Source organism: Drosophila sulfurigaster, chromosome X (assembly GCF_023558435.1).
Source record: "Drosophila sulfurigaster albostrigata strain 15112-1811.04 chromosome X, ASM2355843v2, whole genome shotgun sequence".
Taxonomy (NCBI): Eukaryota; Metazoa; Arthropoda; class Insecta; order Diptera; family Drosophilidae; genus Drosophila; species Drosophila sulfurigaster.
The window spans coordinates 13915249-13933660 of NC_084885.1; the positions used below are offsets into that span (position 1 = coordinate 13915249).

Genomic DNA, 18412 nt, shown 5'->3' on the forward strand with positions numbered 1-18412 from the left:
GGGCGGTTCGTGGTGAGTTACGAGGCCAACATGGTGAGCACGTATAACAGTTAAATTTGTTAAAAAATCAAAGATAAATTCTATTATTACACCAATGTTTAGTTTATTCATTTAAATAAATTGTGTATTTAACTTATCGTATATAGCAAAACATGAAATTATTTAGAATAATTTTGCAGTAATGAATTATGAAACCAAGATTCTTTGTTTTTAAAACGTCAACTTTGTTTATATAATTTTTAACAGAGCAACAATTATGAGGAATTGAACTTTCATATTATTGAGCAAACATAATAAGAAATATTTAGTTTATAACATAAAAAATTATTACCTTTTTGGATACCATTCACGGTTTAAGAAATAAAACGCCTGTTGAGTAATCGAAATCAGCATAAATTAATTGAAAAGATAATGCGCAATTTTTAATAATAATAATCATTTAATAATCCTAATACTATATTGCATAATACACAAAAAACTACAAAATTAAAATACTCCTAGGTATATCTAAAAAAAAGTCGCATGACTAAAAATGTTGATAAATTAAAATTTTAATGAAAAACAAATTTAGATTATAATGAAAAGTACAAATATTATGTTGTGCATATTAATAAATGCTTAAATTATGCTGTATACTATGATCAAGAGCGTATTATAAATATTTGTGGCATTGATAATTAACAATTTTATTGGTATTTGATAAATATTTGGACTAATATTTCAAGTTCTATGAGGAAGTCATAAAGCAAAATTAAATTGTATAATAATTTGAAAATCTTTATACATAGCAGCATTTCAATAATTATAAATTTGAAACATCAAATTATAATATAAAAATAGCAAACGAAAAAACTCTTGTTTCATTAGCACTCTTATCGCGCTCGCTTGCTCCAACAACCAACAAAACACAAAAGCTCAACAGCTGATCTGAGCAAGAGAGAGAGAGAGAGAGAGAGATTGGAGCTTTTGGCGCTCATCAGCTTTTGCGGGTATTCTCTTTGTTGGCATATGCTTAGCTCGCTCTTATCTTGAGCATGCTGCCAAGTGTTCGGTTTGCGCTTTTTAGTTTTAGTTTTCATTTGTTGTGTTTACGATTAACACGATACAAGCAATCAAGTGGCGAATCAAAGGAAATTAAATCGATTACGGTAGGTCAACAAAACGTACAAATAAAAACATAAATACTTTCGCAGTTAAGAAATCAGAATTCGTGTTTGAAATATCAGGTGCATAAAAAGCTGCGACCAACTTGTTTTTTTTTTTGTTGGTTATTTTCCACACAAACTGAAAAAAGCTATGCAAATTGCTGGCGCGTGCGGCTTAGCTGTATGCGTGTGTGTATATGTATATGCATTGTGTATATGTATGCGTGGTCACTTGTTGGTCTAGTTGCGTCTCTCTTTGGGCTGCGTGTAAGGCGCGTGTGCGAGAGCAGATGCTAATGACGCCATTGTCTCCAGCAAAGAAGTCCAAGTGTGTGCGTGTGTGTGTGTGTGTGTGTGTGAGCATATGCTAAAAACTTAGCATCTGAGAGCGAAAGATAAATTTGTAATTAAATATATGACTACGTTTTAGAAGTTGTTAATTATTTTATTAGTTGTTTTAAAGTAATTTGTGAATTTTCTTATATATTTGCTTTGGCAATTATAAGTTTTCGCATTTGTTTTTCTTTTTCGTTTTTTTTTTTTTTTTTATTGGTCTTTCGTTGCTTATCAGCTGTTACGCAGTTGACGACACACACGTGCACTAATACCAGCGCAACTTTTGACGTAAGCCAAACACAAACCAAAACACAAACACACTTGTATACTGGCATATGTTTGTAAATGTGTGTGTTTGCATATACGAATACAGGGCATATGAAAGACGACAAGCACGAATTGTAAACAAAACACAAACGTGGGAAACGTCAATGATCATTGAGAGAGCGAACGCAAAAAGAGAGAGTGAAAGAGAGCTTAAAGCTCTCAATACTGCAATATTGAACGTGTAACACGCTCTTTTTACTCTTTGCTTTTTACAATCTATAATCGATTCCAGAAATTAAAAAAAAAATATTTTAAATTATTATTGCACATATTTGTATGCCGCATTTATGTTAAATTAAGTTCAAATCTATTCTTCGCAAAGCTCTTTGCGTTGCGCATACAAAAAAAGGGGAAAAACAAATTTGTTTTCCGCATTTCTTAATGGATTTACTTTTGAAGATCGGTAAACTTCGCTTTCGTGATAATAATTCCCAGGCCCAGGCATTTCGTTCTACCTGACGCGAGCCCAGGTAAAAAACTAACGTGATGGAAAACTGAGGCGTAGATAGTCGTAAATGAGTTTATGATTATGCAGTTTTGCAGTTCATCTTCATCTTCATCCGTCAGTCAGTCAATCCTCGATACCTGGAACTGTGACAATGTAAACCCCAGGCCGTGGTCATAAAGATATTGACTTTAACAGCACTTGGCCAAGATCGAGATCAAGATCGTTCAAAGTAAATACAACCTATGCTAATTCCTTTTGTTAGACCCAGGCAAATAATAACCATACAACTTGTGGCACTGATAGTGCGCCGCTGTCGTCGTTGTCGCCTATAAGCGATATAATAAAGCTCACCACCCCATATAGATTGCGGAAAACTTTGTGATCCCCCTTGGCGCTATCAGTACCCAGTCTGCTGTTCGCCACTCAAGACCACAAACAGTCTGGGAAAGGAAGTGAAACGACACGATCTTGGTAAGCAAAAGCCTTATAGATCAAAGATGGAGGTTGCCTGGATCTTGGTAACCGCATTAAATCTATAATTAATACCTCTCCAAGTTTTGACGTGCCTTTTTCTTATCAGCTGAGGCATGTCAGCTTGGCATGATAAGAAAAGTTCTATACATAGAGAACTAGACGGGAATCAGACGATTCTCTGTTTATTTTCGAAACAAAAAGATTAAATTGACTTGGCAAGGATTTTACCACACAATTGATGAAAAGATCGCAGATAGCAAATTAATGTTACAAACAAAAGATACCTTAGAAGATCGTGTTGATATAAAAAGCATTCCTATTTAAATAGGAATACAAAATTCTTTTTTTTTCTAAGTTTCTCCCAATTTGTTGCATCCTTTAATTGATTGACATTAAAAAAATTAACTTATGTTAAAGTAGAATACTTTAAGCTAACAAAACTATATTTATAATACGAACGAGTTATATAAGTCAGATCCAGAAATATGTAGATAGCGAAAGTAATGCTAAGATTAAGTAATATTAAATGTACTTTTAATTTTTCGTAGTGTGCAAGAAAATACTCGGAAGTGTGGATTATATAAAGTTATTTCAAACATTTGCATTTCTATAATTCACTTTCTTTTAAATCAATTTTGTAATGGTATTTTGTATTGATCTAATATCTTAATAAATCTAAGTAAAGAAAAAATTACATAAGAATACATGTCATTAGACATTTTCTAGTTCAACAATTTAGATAATATTGTATTCAATCAAATTTATTTAAGGCAAATATTAGGTGAACAATTATTATTTTGAAGTTCGTAGTTTTGATTAAAAGAAATTAAAATAATTGATTGAAAACTTAATTTTTGCATTATTTCTATTTCAGATCAAACTCCAAATTGCATCACAACACGAAAGAATAACTTAAGCAACGAGAAGATCAGCTCAGCTAAACTTCAATCCCAATCCTCCCCTCCTGCCACCCATCCGCCCCCCGCTCAGACAGTGTTACCACCATGCGTTTCCAGGGTCTCTTGCAATTGCGCAGATTGGCGACCGCTGCCACCCTAAGGCAGAGGCAGAGCTCACACATACGCACACTCACAGACACAGGCACACACACACATGGACACACAGTGGTGCGCACTCTGGCGAGCAGCGCATCGCCGTTGCCCGAACTTACACAGGTAAGACGAAGAGTGGAGAGAGGGAAACACACACACACATACGTTATTATTATTACTAAATGGTGAGATGCACAGAACAAAATCAAAAGGTGGGGAGACACACACAAAGAGAGGGAAAGAGAGCGAACTACCGAAGGGGGGAGAGAGAGAGCGAAAGAGTTTAGTGTGTAAGAGCGCGAGAGGGAAAGAGAAAGAGAGTGAGTGAGAGTTTCACTCTGTGGTCTGTGGTGAGTTGACTTTTGTCCCCTCTTGGCCCAATCGCCGTCGAGTCTGCAACATTTTACAAATGGTGGTTGATGCCAAAGTACCGCTACGTACAGTTGTGCACATCGCTGCGATTGTCACGCTGCTAATTAGCAAGCTATGAGACAGAAAGCTTATAGTAGCAGGTGCTTATCGAATTTAAGTTTCGAACAAAATCGATAACAAATCGAACTTAAATTTTGTGTAGAAAATACGGAGGGAAATTGCATTGCATCAATAAATGTGTTGAACTTTTTAGTTAGCTACTCCAATTATTTGCATATATATTTTTGGGTATTCAATGAACAACTAGATGTAAGCTATTCATCAAAGTAAAAGCTAAAAAATAAAAGATTTGAAATAAAGGAAAGTAGGAAAATTATTGAAATGGTAAATGAGAGATTGCATTGAATTAAAATTTAAGATTTTTGCAGTATGAGGAATTTCTTAATAAATAAAATGGCGTCTGTATTACGGAGGTTGCAAGGAAGGTGCATTCTAATTCTAATTCTAATTTATTAAAATGAAAGATTGAGCATATAAAATATAATAAGAAACAAATGTAATGCAAAACGTAAATGAATGGACGCATAGGAAATTAAAATTTATTAATTTCTATTAAATCAGATGATTTTTTAATTTAAAGTCTCTTGTAAACATTTATAATCAATTTTGATAATTTTGCTAACTTGTGAAGTCCATTTCTATAATAATCTACTCAATTTAAACTGTTGGCTAAATTCTCTGAATCCCTCTTACAGTCTTCATTAATCATCTTTTCAATGTGACTTTTAAACGTTTTTGTGAACATCTCTACCAACTTCTCTAATCGTAATTAACTTTTTTGCTCATCTATTCAATACAGACTTTCTTGCGAACTTCTCTTACCATCTTCTCAAACGTAACTCTCTTTTAAACTTATCTAATCATCTTTTCAATTTACGTTGGTGCTAATTTTTTTATTCATATTCTTTTGCAAATTCCCAAAAAATGTTCTCCATTTAAACTCTCTTTCTAACTTCCCTAATTATCTATACAATATAAACTCTCTGGTAACTTCTCTTCTCTCTTCTCATATTACCTATACAATGTAAACTCTTTTTTAAACTTCTCTAATGAACTTCTCTATCGTTCAACTTCAATTTGAATCCTTAATTTAATCTCCCTTGCTATAACTTCCATTAAAATGTACTCAACTTAAACTCTCTTACTAACTTCACTAATTATCTATACGATATAATCTATCTAATCAACTTTTCTATTCATCAACTTCAATTTAAACCTTCTTGCAAACTTCTTCTTTCAACTTTTCATATATGTAACTCTCTTGCAAACTTCTCTATTTATCTATACATTATAAACTCTTCCTAACTTCTTAGCAATCAACTTCAATTTAAACCCTCTTGCAAACATCTTCCATGAATTTTTCATATATAATACCATAAACTCTCAAACTTAAAGTTCGTTGCTATAACTTTTATTACAATCTATCCAACGTAAACTCTCTTACAAACTGCTCTGATTATCTATACGATGTAAACCCTCTAATCAACATCTCTATTCATCAACTTCAATTTAAACCCTCTTGCAAACTTCTTCTTTCAACTTTTCATATTAACTCTAAACCTTAAATTTCCTTGCTATAACTTTTATTATGATCTCCTCAACTTAAGCTCTCTTAGAAACTTCTCTATTTATCAACTTCAATTTAAACCCTCTTGCAAACTTCTTCTTCCAACTTTTCATATTAACTCTAAAACTTAAATTTCCTTGCTATAACTTTTATTATGATCTACTCAAGTTCTTAACTTCTCTAATCCATCTCGGCAGATCACTGATCATGTGCAGCGCGGAAACTACGCGACGCTGAACGACAAGGACGTGTCGCACTTTGAGCAGCTGCTGGGCAAGAATCATGTTCTCACTGAGGATCTCGATGGCTACAACGTGTGCTTCCTGAAGCGCATACGCGGTAACTAAACAATGATCTATATCGTTGACTTCCTTAACTGATCTTACCACAACTTTTTCCCACTTGGACAGGCAACAGTAAGTTGGTGCTGAAACCGGGCAGCACTGAGGAGCTGGCTGCTGTGCTGAAGCATTGCAACGAGCGCAAGTTGGCTGTGGTGCCACAGGGTGGCAACACTGGTCTTGTGGGTGGTTCGGTGCCGATCTGTGATGAGATTGTCATTTCGCTGCAGCGCATGAACAAAGTGCTCTCCGTTGATGAGGTGACGGGCATTGCCATCGTCGAGGCTGGCTGCATATTGGAGAACTTCAGTTTGCGGGCTCAGGAAGTGGGTTTGACGGTGCCGCTGGATTTGGGTGCCAAGGCCAGTTGTCACATTGGTGGCAACGTGTCGACAAATGCCGGTGGATTGCGTGTGGTGCGCTATGGCAATCTGCACGGTTCCGTGTTGGGTGTGGAGGCGGTGTTGGCCAATGGTCAAGTGCTCGATTTGATGTCGAACTTCAAGAAGGATAACACTGGGTATCACATGAAGAATCTGTTCATTGGTTCCGAGGGCACGCTGGGCATTATCACGAAGCTATCGATGCTGTGTCCACACGAATCGAAGGCGGTGAATTTGGCCTTCATTGGTCTGAATTCATTCGATGATGTGCTAAAGACTTTTGTGAGTGCCAAACGCAATCTGGGCGAGATTCTCAGCTCTTGTGAACTGATCGATGAGCGTGCCCTCAACGTGGCGCTGGAGCAGTTCAAGTTCTTGAAGTGAGTGGCGAGAATATGATGGTGATGAAAATTATGATATATGTATATTAAAATTATTTTTCGTTTTTATTGTAGCGCCCCCATTTCGGGTTATCCCTTCTATATGCTGATTGAGACATCGGGCAGCAATGGCGCCCACGATGAGGAGAAACTGAACCAATTCATTAGCCTGGGCATGGAGCGTGATGAGATTCGTGATGGCACCGTCACCGGGGAACCCGGCAAAGTGCAGGAGATTTGGAAAATCCGTGAAATGGTTCCACTTGGTCTCATCGAGAAGAGCTTCTGCTTCAAATACGACATCTCGTTGCCATTGCGTGATTTCTACAGCATTGTCGATGTGATGCGTGATCGTTGCGGCGATTTGGCCAACGTCGTTTGTGGTTATGGCCATTTGGGTGATTCCAATCTGCATTTGAATGTCAACTGCGATCAGTTGACCGATGAGATCCACAAGCGTGTCGAACCCTTTGTCTATGAGTACACCTCGAAGCTGAAGGGCAGCATTAGTGCCGAGCATGGCATCGGTTTCCTCAAGAAGGATTATCTGCATTACTCCAAGAATCCAGTGGCCATCGATTGGATGCGTGACATGAAGAAGATGTTCGATCCCAATGGCATTCTTAATCCCTACAAAATGCTTGCCTAGTTACTCCTCCTTTTCACTACTCGATTCGATATCGCTTTTAACTATTTTTTTTCTATCTTTTTTTTTGGCTCGTAATGTTTAAAAAAGTTTAAATATAAAATATGTGTATATTCTATGTGACATTGGCGTTTTCATATTCTTTTTTGGTTACTCTAGAGGGCGGCTCAAGGTGGAGTCAAGTTCGCGAGCTTTTAAGCTTCACATATGAGCTTTTTTTACACGAAACTCACGGCTTAACGAGACGGCAAGTTGGGCTTTAGAAAACTTCAGAAATATGACAATTTGTTTGTATGCAGAAAAAAATTTTAAATGACGTAAAACTTAAAAATCTTTTAAATTTTTAAAAATAATTCAAATGATAATACAAATAAATAATCATAATTAAATATTCAAAACACACAGGACACGTAAAAATTACCTACCTTTTTTGACATTACAAAATGGCGCACTTATCCTAAACGTTTACTTAAATAAAATAGCATGATTTTGCATAAAATAAGTTTTTTTTTGTGATACTTATTACTGTGTAGTTAAATATTCAGACAATTTTATATTATTTAATATATATTTAATTAATTGCGTAGAACTCATTTAAACTTTTATATATTCCATTTATATATATTACAAATTTTGTTTAGAATTTTTTTTTTAATTATTGTTGAAAAGATAATAATTTCCTTAGCAGCAGCTTGATTGAACCACTGTTTTGCAAAAATTCCCTCTCTCCAAAGATTCGTGAGCTGATTGCCCAGCCCTGAATGCGATTGCGTGACACGATGAAAGCTCACGCATCACGCACAGATCTAATGTGCGGCGAAAAGCTTTTCGGCATTTGGCATTTATCATTCGTCGTTCGTATGTTCGTTTTTGCGCAAACTTCGTGGGGCAGTTTTAGTCGGCGAACGCAAGCGACGAGCCACAAACAAAAGCGGCGGCAAAACGTCTACAGCAATCAGTTCACGCGCTGAAAGCGAAACAAATCAAGTTTTTTGTGTCGGTGTAAAAAAAATTAACAAAACCTCATTACTCTTTTTTTTGACATTTCTTTTTATTAATCTGAAATCGAATACAATAAAAATATGAGCGGGTAAGCAAAATAATTTGATGCTTTGCCATTTAGAAAGGTACGAAAATATTTATTTGTTTGTTTGTTATTTTTTTGTGTTGCTGCAGAAAAGCTGATATTGCGCTCATTGGATTGGCCGTAATGGGCCAAAATCTGATATTGAATATGGACGAGAAGGGCTTTGTGGTATGTGCCTATAATCGCACTGTGTCGAAGGTCACTGAATTTCTAAACAACGAGGCGAAAGGCACCAAAGTGATTGGTGCTGACTCATTGAAGGACATGGTCGACAAACTGAAAACGCCACGCAAAGTAATGATGCTAGTCAAGGGTGAGTTACTGTTCTCGTTGTTGTTGTTGTTGTAAATGGTGGAGTGAGTGGCGTGTAAAACACAAGCAACCGATCGCCTCATGTTTTGCGTGCACGTGTGTGTGTGTGTGTGTGTGTGTGGAAGTCAAAGCAAAGTCACACACGTACACGCTTACATTTTGCAAAGTAAGTTCAATGCATTGCGGCACATTCCAAAAACAAATGCACAGCTAAAGAGAGCGAGAGAGCGGAATGTAGAGAGAGCACAGTCGTTTAACTATTTGCTGTTTCGGTTGTTTACAACTTCGATAAACGCTAGCAGCGCGAAAATATCGGCTATCGGCCGATAGGCTTAAGCGCGATACGCAGCTCACTTTCACAACGCACATCAAAGTGACTTTCACAATAGGTCGAAAACAATACACAGGTACTAGAAAGAACGATAGTATTAGTCAGCACTTGGCCGGGTCGTTGTGATCTGTGCATCCGATAAGCGTTGTAGTCGTCAAGCTATATCACAATTCCAATGCTATCAAAGTCGCCGTTATCTCTCTGTCCCATTAACGACTTTGGGCCGACCTCAGCTCAAGGTCAACTTTAAGCAGCACTTCTAGAACACTCACACATATGTACATACAACGAACGTGAACACGCACACTAGATAAAGTGAAATCACGGCTGCAGCACGAACTTAAGCGCTAACCTTGCACGTATCGTTTCGGTTTGTGTTTTTTGCCATCACTAGCGAATTGCATTTAACCTTGCTCAATTCTAATACTGGCTTTCTCTTTCTAACACACACACACACACAGCTGGCAGCGCCGTGGACGATTTCATACAGCAGCTGGTGCCTTTACTATCACCTGGTGACGTTATCATCGATGGCGGTAACTCCGAGTATCAGGATACATCGCGTCGCTGCGATGAATTGGCCAAACTCGGCCTGCTCTTTGTGGGCTCCGGTGTCAGCGGTGGCGAGGAGGGCGCACGTCACGGTCCATCCCTAATGCCCGGCGGACATGCCGCCGCCTGGCCACTGATTCAACCCATTTTCCAGGCGATCTGCGCCAAGGCCGATGGTGAACCCTGCTGTGAATGGGTGGGCGATGGTGGTGCCGGACACTTTGTGAAGATGGTCCACAATGGCATCGAGTACGGCGACATGCAACTGATCTGTGAGGCATACCACATCCTGCAAACTTTGGGCTTGACACCTCCCCAAATGTCGGACGTGTTTGGCAAGTGGAATGAGGGTGAACTGGATTCGTTCCTCATTGAGATCACACGCGATATTCTGAAGTATAAGGATCAGAAGGGTTACCTCTTGGAGCGCATTCGCGACACAGCCGGACAGAAGGGCACCGGCAAGTGGACAGCAATTGCTGCCCTCCAGTACGGTGTGCCCGTCACGCTCATTGGCGAGGCCGTCTTCTCGCGTTGTCTGTCCGCCCTCAAGGATGAGCGTGTGCATGCGAATGGCGTGCTCAAGGGACCCGGTTGCAAGCCCCGTCTCGCCGATGCCAACAAGTTCCTCAACGATATTAAGAACGCCTTGTACTGTGCCAAGATCGTCAGCTATGCCCAAGGATTTATGCTGATGCGTGAGGCGGCGCGTGAGAATAAGTGGCGTCTGAATTACGGTGGCATCGCGTTAATGTGGCGCGGCGGTTGCATCATTCGCAGCGTCTTCTTGGGCAACATTAAGGATGCCTACACACGACAGCCGACGCTCTCAAATCTGCTGCTCGATGACTTCTTTAAGCGTGCCATCGAACAGGGTCAGGAGTCGTGGCGTCAAGTGGTCGCCAATGCCTTCTGCTGGGGCATTCCGGTGCCCGCTCTGTCCACCGCCTTGAGTTTCTACGATGGCTATCGCACTGCCAAATTGCCGGCGAATCTGTTGCAGGCGCAACGTGATTACTTTGGAGCTCACACCTACGAACTGTTGGGCGATGAGGGCAAATTCCATCATACCAACTGGACGGGCACCGGTGGCAATGTTTCTGCGAGCACCTATCAGGCCTAGACGAGAAGTTACTTAAGAGGCAACAACGCATTCCCCCCAAAAATTCCCCATTCCCTTCCCACATGCATTCCTCCATGTCAATTAATTGGATTATCTTCGATACTAATTTTAATGATAGACCCTTTTTTTGTTTTTGCCCCGAAAAGTTTAAAACGGGTCTAGCAATGCTAGTAGACTCAAGCGGGTCTATTAACTGTGTTTTGTTTGTTACTTTTACTTTAGGGTAGCAGAGTATAATATTACTGATTAAAATTCATTGTAAACATTATTAAATAGAATTATTAAACTGGTGTTTTTTTTAAAAACTACAATTGATTTGTTTTTTTTTTTTGTAAGAGTTACTAATATAGACTATCAGTAAACCCTTTTTTCAAAAATGAAAAGAGTCTAGTCTCTACCTGTAAAGTCGGGTGTATTTTTGCATGGAGAATCTGAAAAAAAATTTGAAATGGTCTTTGGAATAGCAGAGCTTAAGATTAATAAAGAAAATGCATTGTACTCATAGTAAATATAATTATTTAACTGGTATGTGTTTATTTGTTTATGCTACAATTGATTTGGTATTTTGTTGTCGGCGGCAAAGATGGCTAACATAAGTAATTAAAACAGCAAATAGGGCAAAACAACAACAAGTTGTGTGTTTGTGTTGTTGAATTTAATAACTAGTCTTTCGAGTTTTTTTTAAGGCCGCCTAATGCGCCGGCAAATTGCCATGTGCCGTGGTATGTGAGTATGTGTATGCATGTGTTTGTGTGTGTGCTTGTTGCAACATAAAATCTCAATCAAACAAAACAAATTCTCAGTCATCCGATGGCCGCAATGTTTTCTTCTGCTCGATAACCAGCTTATCCGTGGTATAGAGATGGCCGATAATCACCTGAAACATGTCAATTGCATTAAATTAAAGTGCCACCCCTTGTTGTTGTTGTTATCGTCGTCAGTGGAGGGATGCGATAACACAGACGCAGCGTGCATACAGCTGATTGCAATGCAACAACAACACTCACCTGTCGACGAATCAATTCGAGACTTTCCTTGCCGCTGGCAACAAGACGATCAATTTCCTTGAAATCATTAATCACTCGATTTGCCCGAAATGTATCACGTATCTTGCGCGCCGCATACATTCTACGTGTGTAAATGTCAAAATGAAAATACAAGCGGTATTATGCATGTGTTATGTTATTTCACAACAGATGATGGGAGATGGGGGAAACGCACCTGAAATTGTACGCTGGCAACTTCTCTGATTCGCGCAGCAAATTTCTATATAATGTTATGGCCTGGCGACGTGTCGACATCGTTCTAACTTCAGTGTGCGAACAGCAAGACAAATATGTTAATTTTAATTGATAATATGCTTGTTGATTATTTTGATTCAATCATGCAATTTTAGTGATGGTTAAACAAATAAAAAAAAAAACCGAAAATATTCAACGATGGCAAACCTATCGATTGTGACAGCGATGCAGCCCATTTCAGTATTTTCCATAGAACTCACGTGCTTGGTCACATTGCCGTTACTACTGGTGTGCTGCGCGCATTCATGTTTTCGATACAAAAACTATCGATAGTTCTGACAATAACTGTCAAAACTTTACTTGCAAGCTGCAAACGAAGAGGACCAATACAGTGTTTATTTCTGTGTCCGTGCTGTTGAACGAGCGAAACATTTAGTTAACTGGTGTGCAGTTTGCTAATTGTTTGAAACGAGAAGCAAAGCCTCATCATGTAAGTAGTAAAACACACAACACACAGAAATCAATTCCATTCGGTATACTTTTCAATAAACGTCACAAGGTTGCTCACAAATTTGCCAAAAAAGAAAAGAGAAAAAGCGATTCGAACTTGCGTCTGTCTGCAGCTTTTTTTTTTTTTGTTCGGCCTAAGGCCGCCTTATGCCGGCGTCGCACGACGTGGTGCCTGCCGCGTGTTGTCTAACAAAAAAGAAAGTAGATTAATTTTGCGGGCAATGTACTCATACTCTCGGCATTTTGTTAAACTTTTGCACAATTTCCGTTTGAAATTGTCTCAAAAACAAAAAACAATAAAAAACACAGGTCTGCAAAACGGGCACTCGGTTATTTTGTGAGGTTAAATCGGAATTGCAGTTGAGGGGAAAAAATATTTGCGTCATGTTTCAGACTCTGGCGCGTGTATTGGCGTCTGGGCATGTGTACGTATATCGCAATGGTCTTCTGCTTGTCTATGGCTGTGTGCGTATTTGCGGGTGCGTGTGTGTGCTTCTGTGTTTGTGTGTGATGTGCGTTAGCATTTGTTCGATTTGTATTTGATAAATAGGAAAGAATAATACGGTTTTGCAATGCACAGCATATATTCTTGCGAATTACAAAATTCCCTCAATGCGACAATTATGTGTAGTTCTTTGTTTGTTATTGCTTGGCTTGCATTTTGAATTTTCGTTTGTTTTTTCTCATTCCTTTTATTTTTTGGCGCGCTTTAGTTGCGTCTTGTTCCGAGGCTGCAACGAGCAGCAGCAGCAGTAATAGCTCATTTGCCTACTCGCTTGCACTCCCAGGGTTGCTTCATTCTTGTGTGCGTGTTTGCCAAAGCTGCTGTATGTGTGTGCTGCTGCTGATTCAGCTGGGCAACAACAACACATTTCAACAATTTGGGCAAAACATTCTCAAACATTCTATGCTGGAATGACACATGCCAAAAAGATGTGGAGGAATTTTCGATACTGTTGCAATGTTTAGAAAACAACAGAATGAAATAGCCGCATTATGTAGTTACTTACACATTTGTATATATGTATGTGTGCTATATGCTATACATGGGTTGGAAGTATCATTCTACAACTACTACGCTTACATAAACGCAAAGGTATTGCGGCTGCTGCTCTCACGGCATCTTCGCATGCTACCTGCATGTACATCACACACACACGCATTGGTCACATTGATAGCAGCTGCAGTTTGTCGGCTCTCTCTCTCTTGCATTTCGCCTCTCTTCAGTGCAGAGTGTTTGCGTGTGCAAGAGCGCGAGAGAGAAAGAGAGAGAGAGAGATTGCGACAGTGAGCAACAGCTGTTGTTGTCCTTTGGCGCGCTTTGCAGAGCCGCCTCTCTGCCTGCGCTCCTTGCGCTGCTCTCCTTTTTTCCTATGTGTTGTTGTTGACCTTTACCTTTTTGCTACTGTATTTTTTTGCTTCTTGTGCTCTACCAGCGCTGAGCTGTTCACATTCGCATTTCGCTCGTTGCACACTCAACAACTAAAGAAAAAAAAGAAAGAAAACAAAACAGAAATCCTAAAACTAATATCGTGTTATTCATTCAATCGTCAAACAGCCAAACGAAGAAAGTGCAAACCTCAAAAGTGTAAAAAGAAGCGCGCAACTTCTTGCTCTGTAGTACAGTGTTCAACTAGAGGCAAACAACAACAACTACAACCACAACAAAGATGGCCCAAGAAGGACAGGATATGCCCACATTCAAGTGCGTGCTCGTTGGCGATGGTGGCACTGGCAAAACAACATTCGTGAAACGCCACATGACTGGTGAATTCGAGAAGAAATATGTTGCCACATTGGGTGTGGAGGTGCATCCATTGATCTTTCACACCAATCGCGGCGCAATTCGTTTCAATGTTTGGGATACGGCCGGACAGGAGAAATTTGGCGGACTACGTGATGGCTATTACATCCAGGGCCAGTGCGCTGTCATCATGTTCGATGTAACATCGCGTGTCACGTACAAGAATGTGCCCAACTGGCACAGAGATCTGGTGCGTGTCTGCGAGAATATCCCCATTGTGCTGTGTGGCAACAAAGTGGACATCAAGGATCGAAAGGTCAAGGCCAAAAGCATTGTGTTCCACCGAAAGAAAAACTTGCAGGTGAGCATCATTGAGTGAATAACAATCTATAATCGATATACGAAACTTCATCTACTAACACGTTTCTTTCATCATCATTAGTACATTACAAATATCTACTTACTATCGATAACATTGTTTAAAGTGCGATCTCTCTCTCTCTATCTAATAACGCATTTGTTTCATCAACATCATCAATTCACAAACATTTACTTACCATTGATAACTATGTTTACTGATAATGATCGTTTTGATGTTGATCATAAAACACTTTTGTTACTATCGACACAACTATCGATCTTCTTAATACACGAAGTCTGCTCTCTATTAACACACGCATTTGTTTCTATATTCTGTTCTCGTTTTGATAGTACTACGACATCTCGGCTAAATCGAATTACAACTTCGAGAAACCATTCCTTTGGCTGGCCCGTAAACTGGTTGGCGATCCCAATCTCGAATTTGTCGCAATGCCAGCGCTGCTGCCGCCAGAGGTCAAAATGGATAAAGACTGGCAGATTCAAATCGAACGCGATTTGCAGGAGGCGCAGGCGACCGCCTTGCCAGATGAGGACGAGGATCTATAAGCATTAGTTAACAAAACAAAAACAAAACACAGCAAGAAAAAGAAAAACAAAAACAATAAACTAAAAAGTGAATAAACAACAACCAACCAAGCAACAACAATTATAAAACAGGGTTCAACATACAGCAGCAAATACGAGAAAAGTCGTCAACAACACTAGGTTTAAACTATAAGAACACACACACACCCACACAAAACACACACACACACAAAACACACTCATACACACACAGTGTACACTTAAAGAAAAAAAGGAAAGAAGAATGAAAAACACAGCACATTCATGTTTAAATAGAGTTGCCCAATTTATGATTATAATATTTGTAAACGTAATTATTAAATTTTTTTTTTTTTTTTGCGTAAATTATCTTTTGTTGTTGTGTGAGATAGAGAGAGACAGAGAGATAAGAAATGATGGAATTAAAACAACAACAAGAGCAGCAAAATATACATTGCCAGAGAAAGAAAACAATTACGGGCTTTTAGCGAGTAAGCATGAAACTAGAAAAACAGCTCGAAAGTTACAGCAAACAAAACTACCACAACAACAAAAGAAACTACAATTATTACGATTCAACATGGATTAAAAAAAAAAACACAATAAATAGCTAAGACAAATAAAAACTGAAAAAAAAATGGAAAAAGAAATATATAAAGAACAAAAAAAAAAAAAAACTGAATATGAATGTGGAATACTAAGTAAATTGTTATTCATTTCGAGAGCTACAAAACAATCAATGAAATGTGTCGAAAGATGTCCAAAATCCTTACTTGCACTTGATGCAACAGGCGGGAAAGACGCCCGTATAACGCTGTTTGTTGTGGCACGTCACCTTCTGCTGGGCACAGCTGAAAAAAGAAAATAAGATGAAGATCGAGTTACACACACAAACGCATTTTGGGAACTTACTCCTCCACGATCGTTTTAAAGGTGTCTGTGCAAATGGCACGTTTGAGGCATTTGCCCTCGGTGCCAAAATCCACATAATCCTCTCCCTTTCTCAGCAGCGGCATATACGTGAGGAATATGGTCTCACCCTCAGAATTGCGATACGTGCACAGTGGCTCCTTAGCTGCAACACATGTGGAAGCACACTTGCTGTGAGAGTCCTTCAACTGTAAGCTTACTTACCAGCTTCAGAGGATTGCGGCACAGACATCAGCAACAGCAGCAGTAATGAGAGCGACATCAGAAATGCGTTGAGCACCATCTTGTCTAGCTTAAAGAGGAATATGGACTAGATTGTAAACTGTAGTTTTCTGGATTCTCGACTGAGAGTTGGCGTATGAACCTGTTTGCTATTTATACCTCGCTTCCAACGTTATGTGTCATGTGAATCTGAATTTCTAATTCACAAAACGTTCCAACGCTCCCCGATCATTGCGACTTGTTGCACGTCCCCTACGATTCTCACATTGTATATGTATTTTAATGTAGCGCATGCGAATTGTCTTGTACGTTTCATCAAGCGGTTGTTTTAGTTTTGCATTGTTTTAATTGCATAATTGTCGGACTATTTAGCAAAGACCCCTCACAGCTTGTGATTAAGTTAATTGCATCAAAGCCCATCCATGTTTGTTGGCGTCGCCATTCCCCAAATGCAAAGTGTCGCACTCTCTATAAAGCCTTCGATCTAATGCAGTCAAGCATTAAATCTTTTAGATTTGTTTTGGTTTCTTAGAAATGTCATTGAAATATGGTTCGGGTTCTTAAGGGAATTTTGTGTATTCTTTTATTTTAGATATTTTCTGATTTATTTTTCTTTTTCCAATCCCTCAAAATAACTTCTAGAATATTTTTTATTTAAGATATTCTATTTGATCATACTCTTTTATGAAATTGTAGTACTATAAAGTGTACTTGTAAACTGTGGGATTACAGCTCAGATTTTTAATTTAATATTCAGCTTTCTCAATGCAATCCAAACAAAAGCGTTGTTTCATGCCAGTTGAACAATCTTTTTGAACTCGTTGAAATATTTCACTTCTGTGGACTTATTTGTATCTTAGGGATTACAGCTACAGATGTTGAATTTAATATTTAGCTATCTCAACCAAAAATATGAACTGCAATCATGCCAGTTGAAAAATCTTTTTGAAATCGCTGAAATATTTCACTTGTTTATAGAGCATAAACTTGAAGTCTATATACATGACTTTTATGATAAAATAACAGCTGCAGCTTAAACCAACAGCTGTTACAACAATTGTTTATTAAGGTGGCTAAAGCATAACAATGGAATAATATTACAATAGTAGAAGGCTAGATGATATTGGTATCCGTGTCCTTGCACAAAAGTTGTGGACAGCAATTGGGAAACGTGCGACGCATATCCGAATAAATCTTGCAGTTCTTGCTCGGCACAAGATTGTGGCGACCACAGCTGGGAAATTAAAGAATAAAGAATAATGCATTTAAATATCGTTTAAAGAAAAGTCGTGAGAACACTTACTATTCAATCTCGAGCACATAGTCGGGACGACAATGGATGGAATTGCAGAAACCTTCGCGATTGATGGGTTTGTATGACTGATGCTTGGGTATTGCTTGCTTCAGCTCCTCAAAGTAACACTGACCAGGATAATCTGAGGGCAAGGAATTTGAGCTTTAACTACGCTTTAACATATAATGCAAACTTACCTGGATGAATGGCATTGGCTCGATACGCCAAATCGGCATCAACTCCCAGGCAGATCATCGCCAGCAGCAGCAACATTGGCACTCCGTATCCATAGCCGACTCCAGTTCGGATGATGACCATAATGCTTTACTTATTCTCGTTTCTCTTTTTTTTTGGGTAGATTTTGAACTTTTTGCTTGAGCGTCGACGGTGCGACTGAGTCAATTGCAATTAATTGTTGTTGCTTTTATATAAAATTAATAATAATAAACAACGACGCGCTCACACTGTCTTGTGTATCTACAAGATACTGTATCTGTATCTGTAACTGTAACTGTATCTGTGAATGTTGCTGAATATGGGGCATGTGGCGTCGTGAATTTTAAGCTTTTTTTGTTAGCTCTAGTTTCAATTAATTAAACCATTAAACAATC

At 38.7% G+C, this 18412-nt stretch overlaps 6 protein-coding genes across 7 annotated transcripts; 3 read left to right on the forward strand and 3 right to left on the reverse strand.

Moving 5' to 3' along the window:
* The first annotated feature begins 1036 nt into the window (after positions 1-1036).
* Positions 1037-7649, forward strand: LOC133847272 (uncharacterized). 2 transcript variants are annotated; one of them, XM_062282203.1, is made up of 5 exons: positions 1037-1148; positions 3605-3905; positions 5979-6120; positions 6192-6885; positions 6961-7649. In XM_062282203.1, the coding sequence occupies exons 2-5, from the start codon at positions 3735-3737 to the stop codon at positions 7532-7534; spliced, it is 1581 nt and encodes a 526-aa protein (XP_062138187.1). In that variant the 5' UTR covers positions 1037-1148; positions 3605-3734; the 3' UTR covers positions 7535-7649. The 2 variants fall into 2 exon arrangements, with proteins under 2 accessions (XP_062138187.1, XP_062138188.1); XM_062282204.1 differs by lacking the exon at positions 1037-1148 and adding an exon at positions 2619-2727.
* Positions 7650-8421: 772 nt separating this feature from the next.
* Positions 8422-11247, forward strand: LOC133847274 (6-phosphogluconate dehydrogenase, decarboxylating). Its single transcript, XM_062282205.1, has 3 exons — positions 8422-8621; positions 8708-8931; positions 9723-11247. Exons 1-3 carry the CDS (start codon positions 8614-8616, stop codon positions 10934-10936), a joined length of 1446 nt encoding a protein of 481 aa, XP_062138189.1. The 5' UTR covers positions 8422-8613; the 3' UTR covers positions 10937-11247.
* Positions 11248-11435: 188 nt separating this feature from the next.
* On the reverse strand, positions 11436-12357 carry LOC133847654 (protein bcn92). The gene is made up of 3 exons (XM_062282826.1): positions 12158-12357; positions 11944-12064; positions 11436-11813 (listed from the first exon to the last, which is right to left on the reverse strand). The coding sequence occupies exons 1-3, from the start codon at positions 12235-12237 to the stop codon at positions 11736-11738; spliced, it is 279 nt and encodes a 92-aa protein (XP_062138810.1). The 5' UTR covers positions 12238-12357; the 3' UTR covers positions 11436-11735.
* A 150-nt stretch (positions 12358-12507) lies between these two features.
* Positions 12508-15385, forward strand: LOC133847652 (GTP-binding nuclear protein Ran). The gene is made up of 3 exons (XM_062282824.1): positions 12508-12667; positions 14246-14792; positions 15143-15385. Exons 2-3 carry the CDS (start codon positions 14358-14360, stop codon positions 15356-15358), a joined length of 651 nt encoding a protein of 216 aa, XP_062138808.1. The 5' UTR covers positions 12508-12667; positions 14246-14357; the 3' UTR covers positions 15359-15385.
* A 654-nt stretch (positions 15386-16039) lies between these two features.
* Positions 16040-16642, reverse strand: LOC133847653 (uncharacterized). Its single transcript, XM_062282825.1, has 3 exons — positions 16490-16642; positions 16268-16430; positions 16040-16206 (listed from the first exon to the last, which is right to left on the reverse strand). Exons 1-3 carry the CDS (start codon positions 16566-16568, stop codon positions 16125-16127), a joined length of 324 nt encoding a protein of 107 aa, XP_062138809.1. The 5' UTR covers positions 16569-16642; the 3' UTR covers positions 16040-16124.
* An 867-nt stretch (positions 16643-17509) lies between these two features.
* On the reverse strand, positions 17510-18202 carry LOC133849071 (uncharacterized). Its single transcript, XM_062284922.1, has 3 exons — positions 17999-18202; positions 17811-17943; positions 17510-17741 (listed from the first exon to the last, which is right to left on the reverse strand). The coding sequence occupies exons 1-3, from the start codon at positions 18117-18119 to the stop codon at positions 17621-17623; spliced, it is 375 nt and encodes a 124-aa protein (XP_062140906.1). The 5' UTR covers positions 18120-18202; the 3' UTR covers positions 17510-17620.
* Positions 18203-18412: the final 210 nt, after the last annotated feature.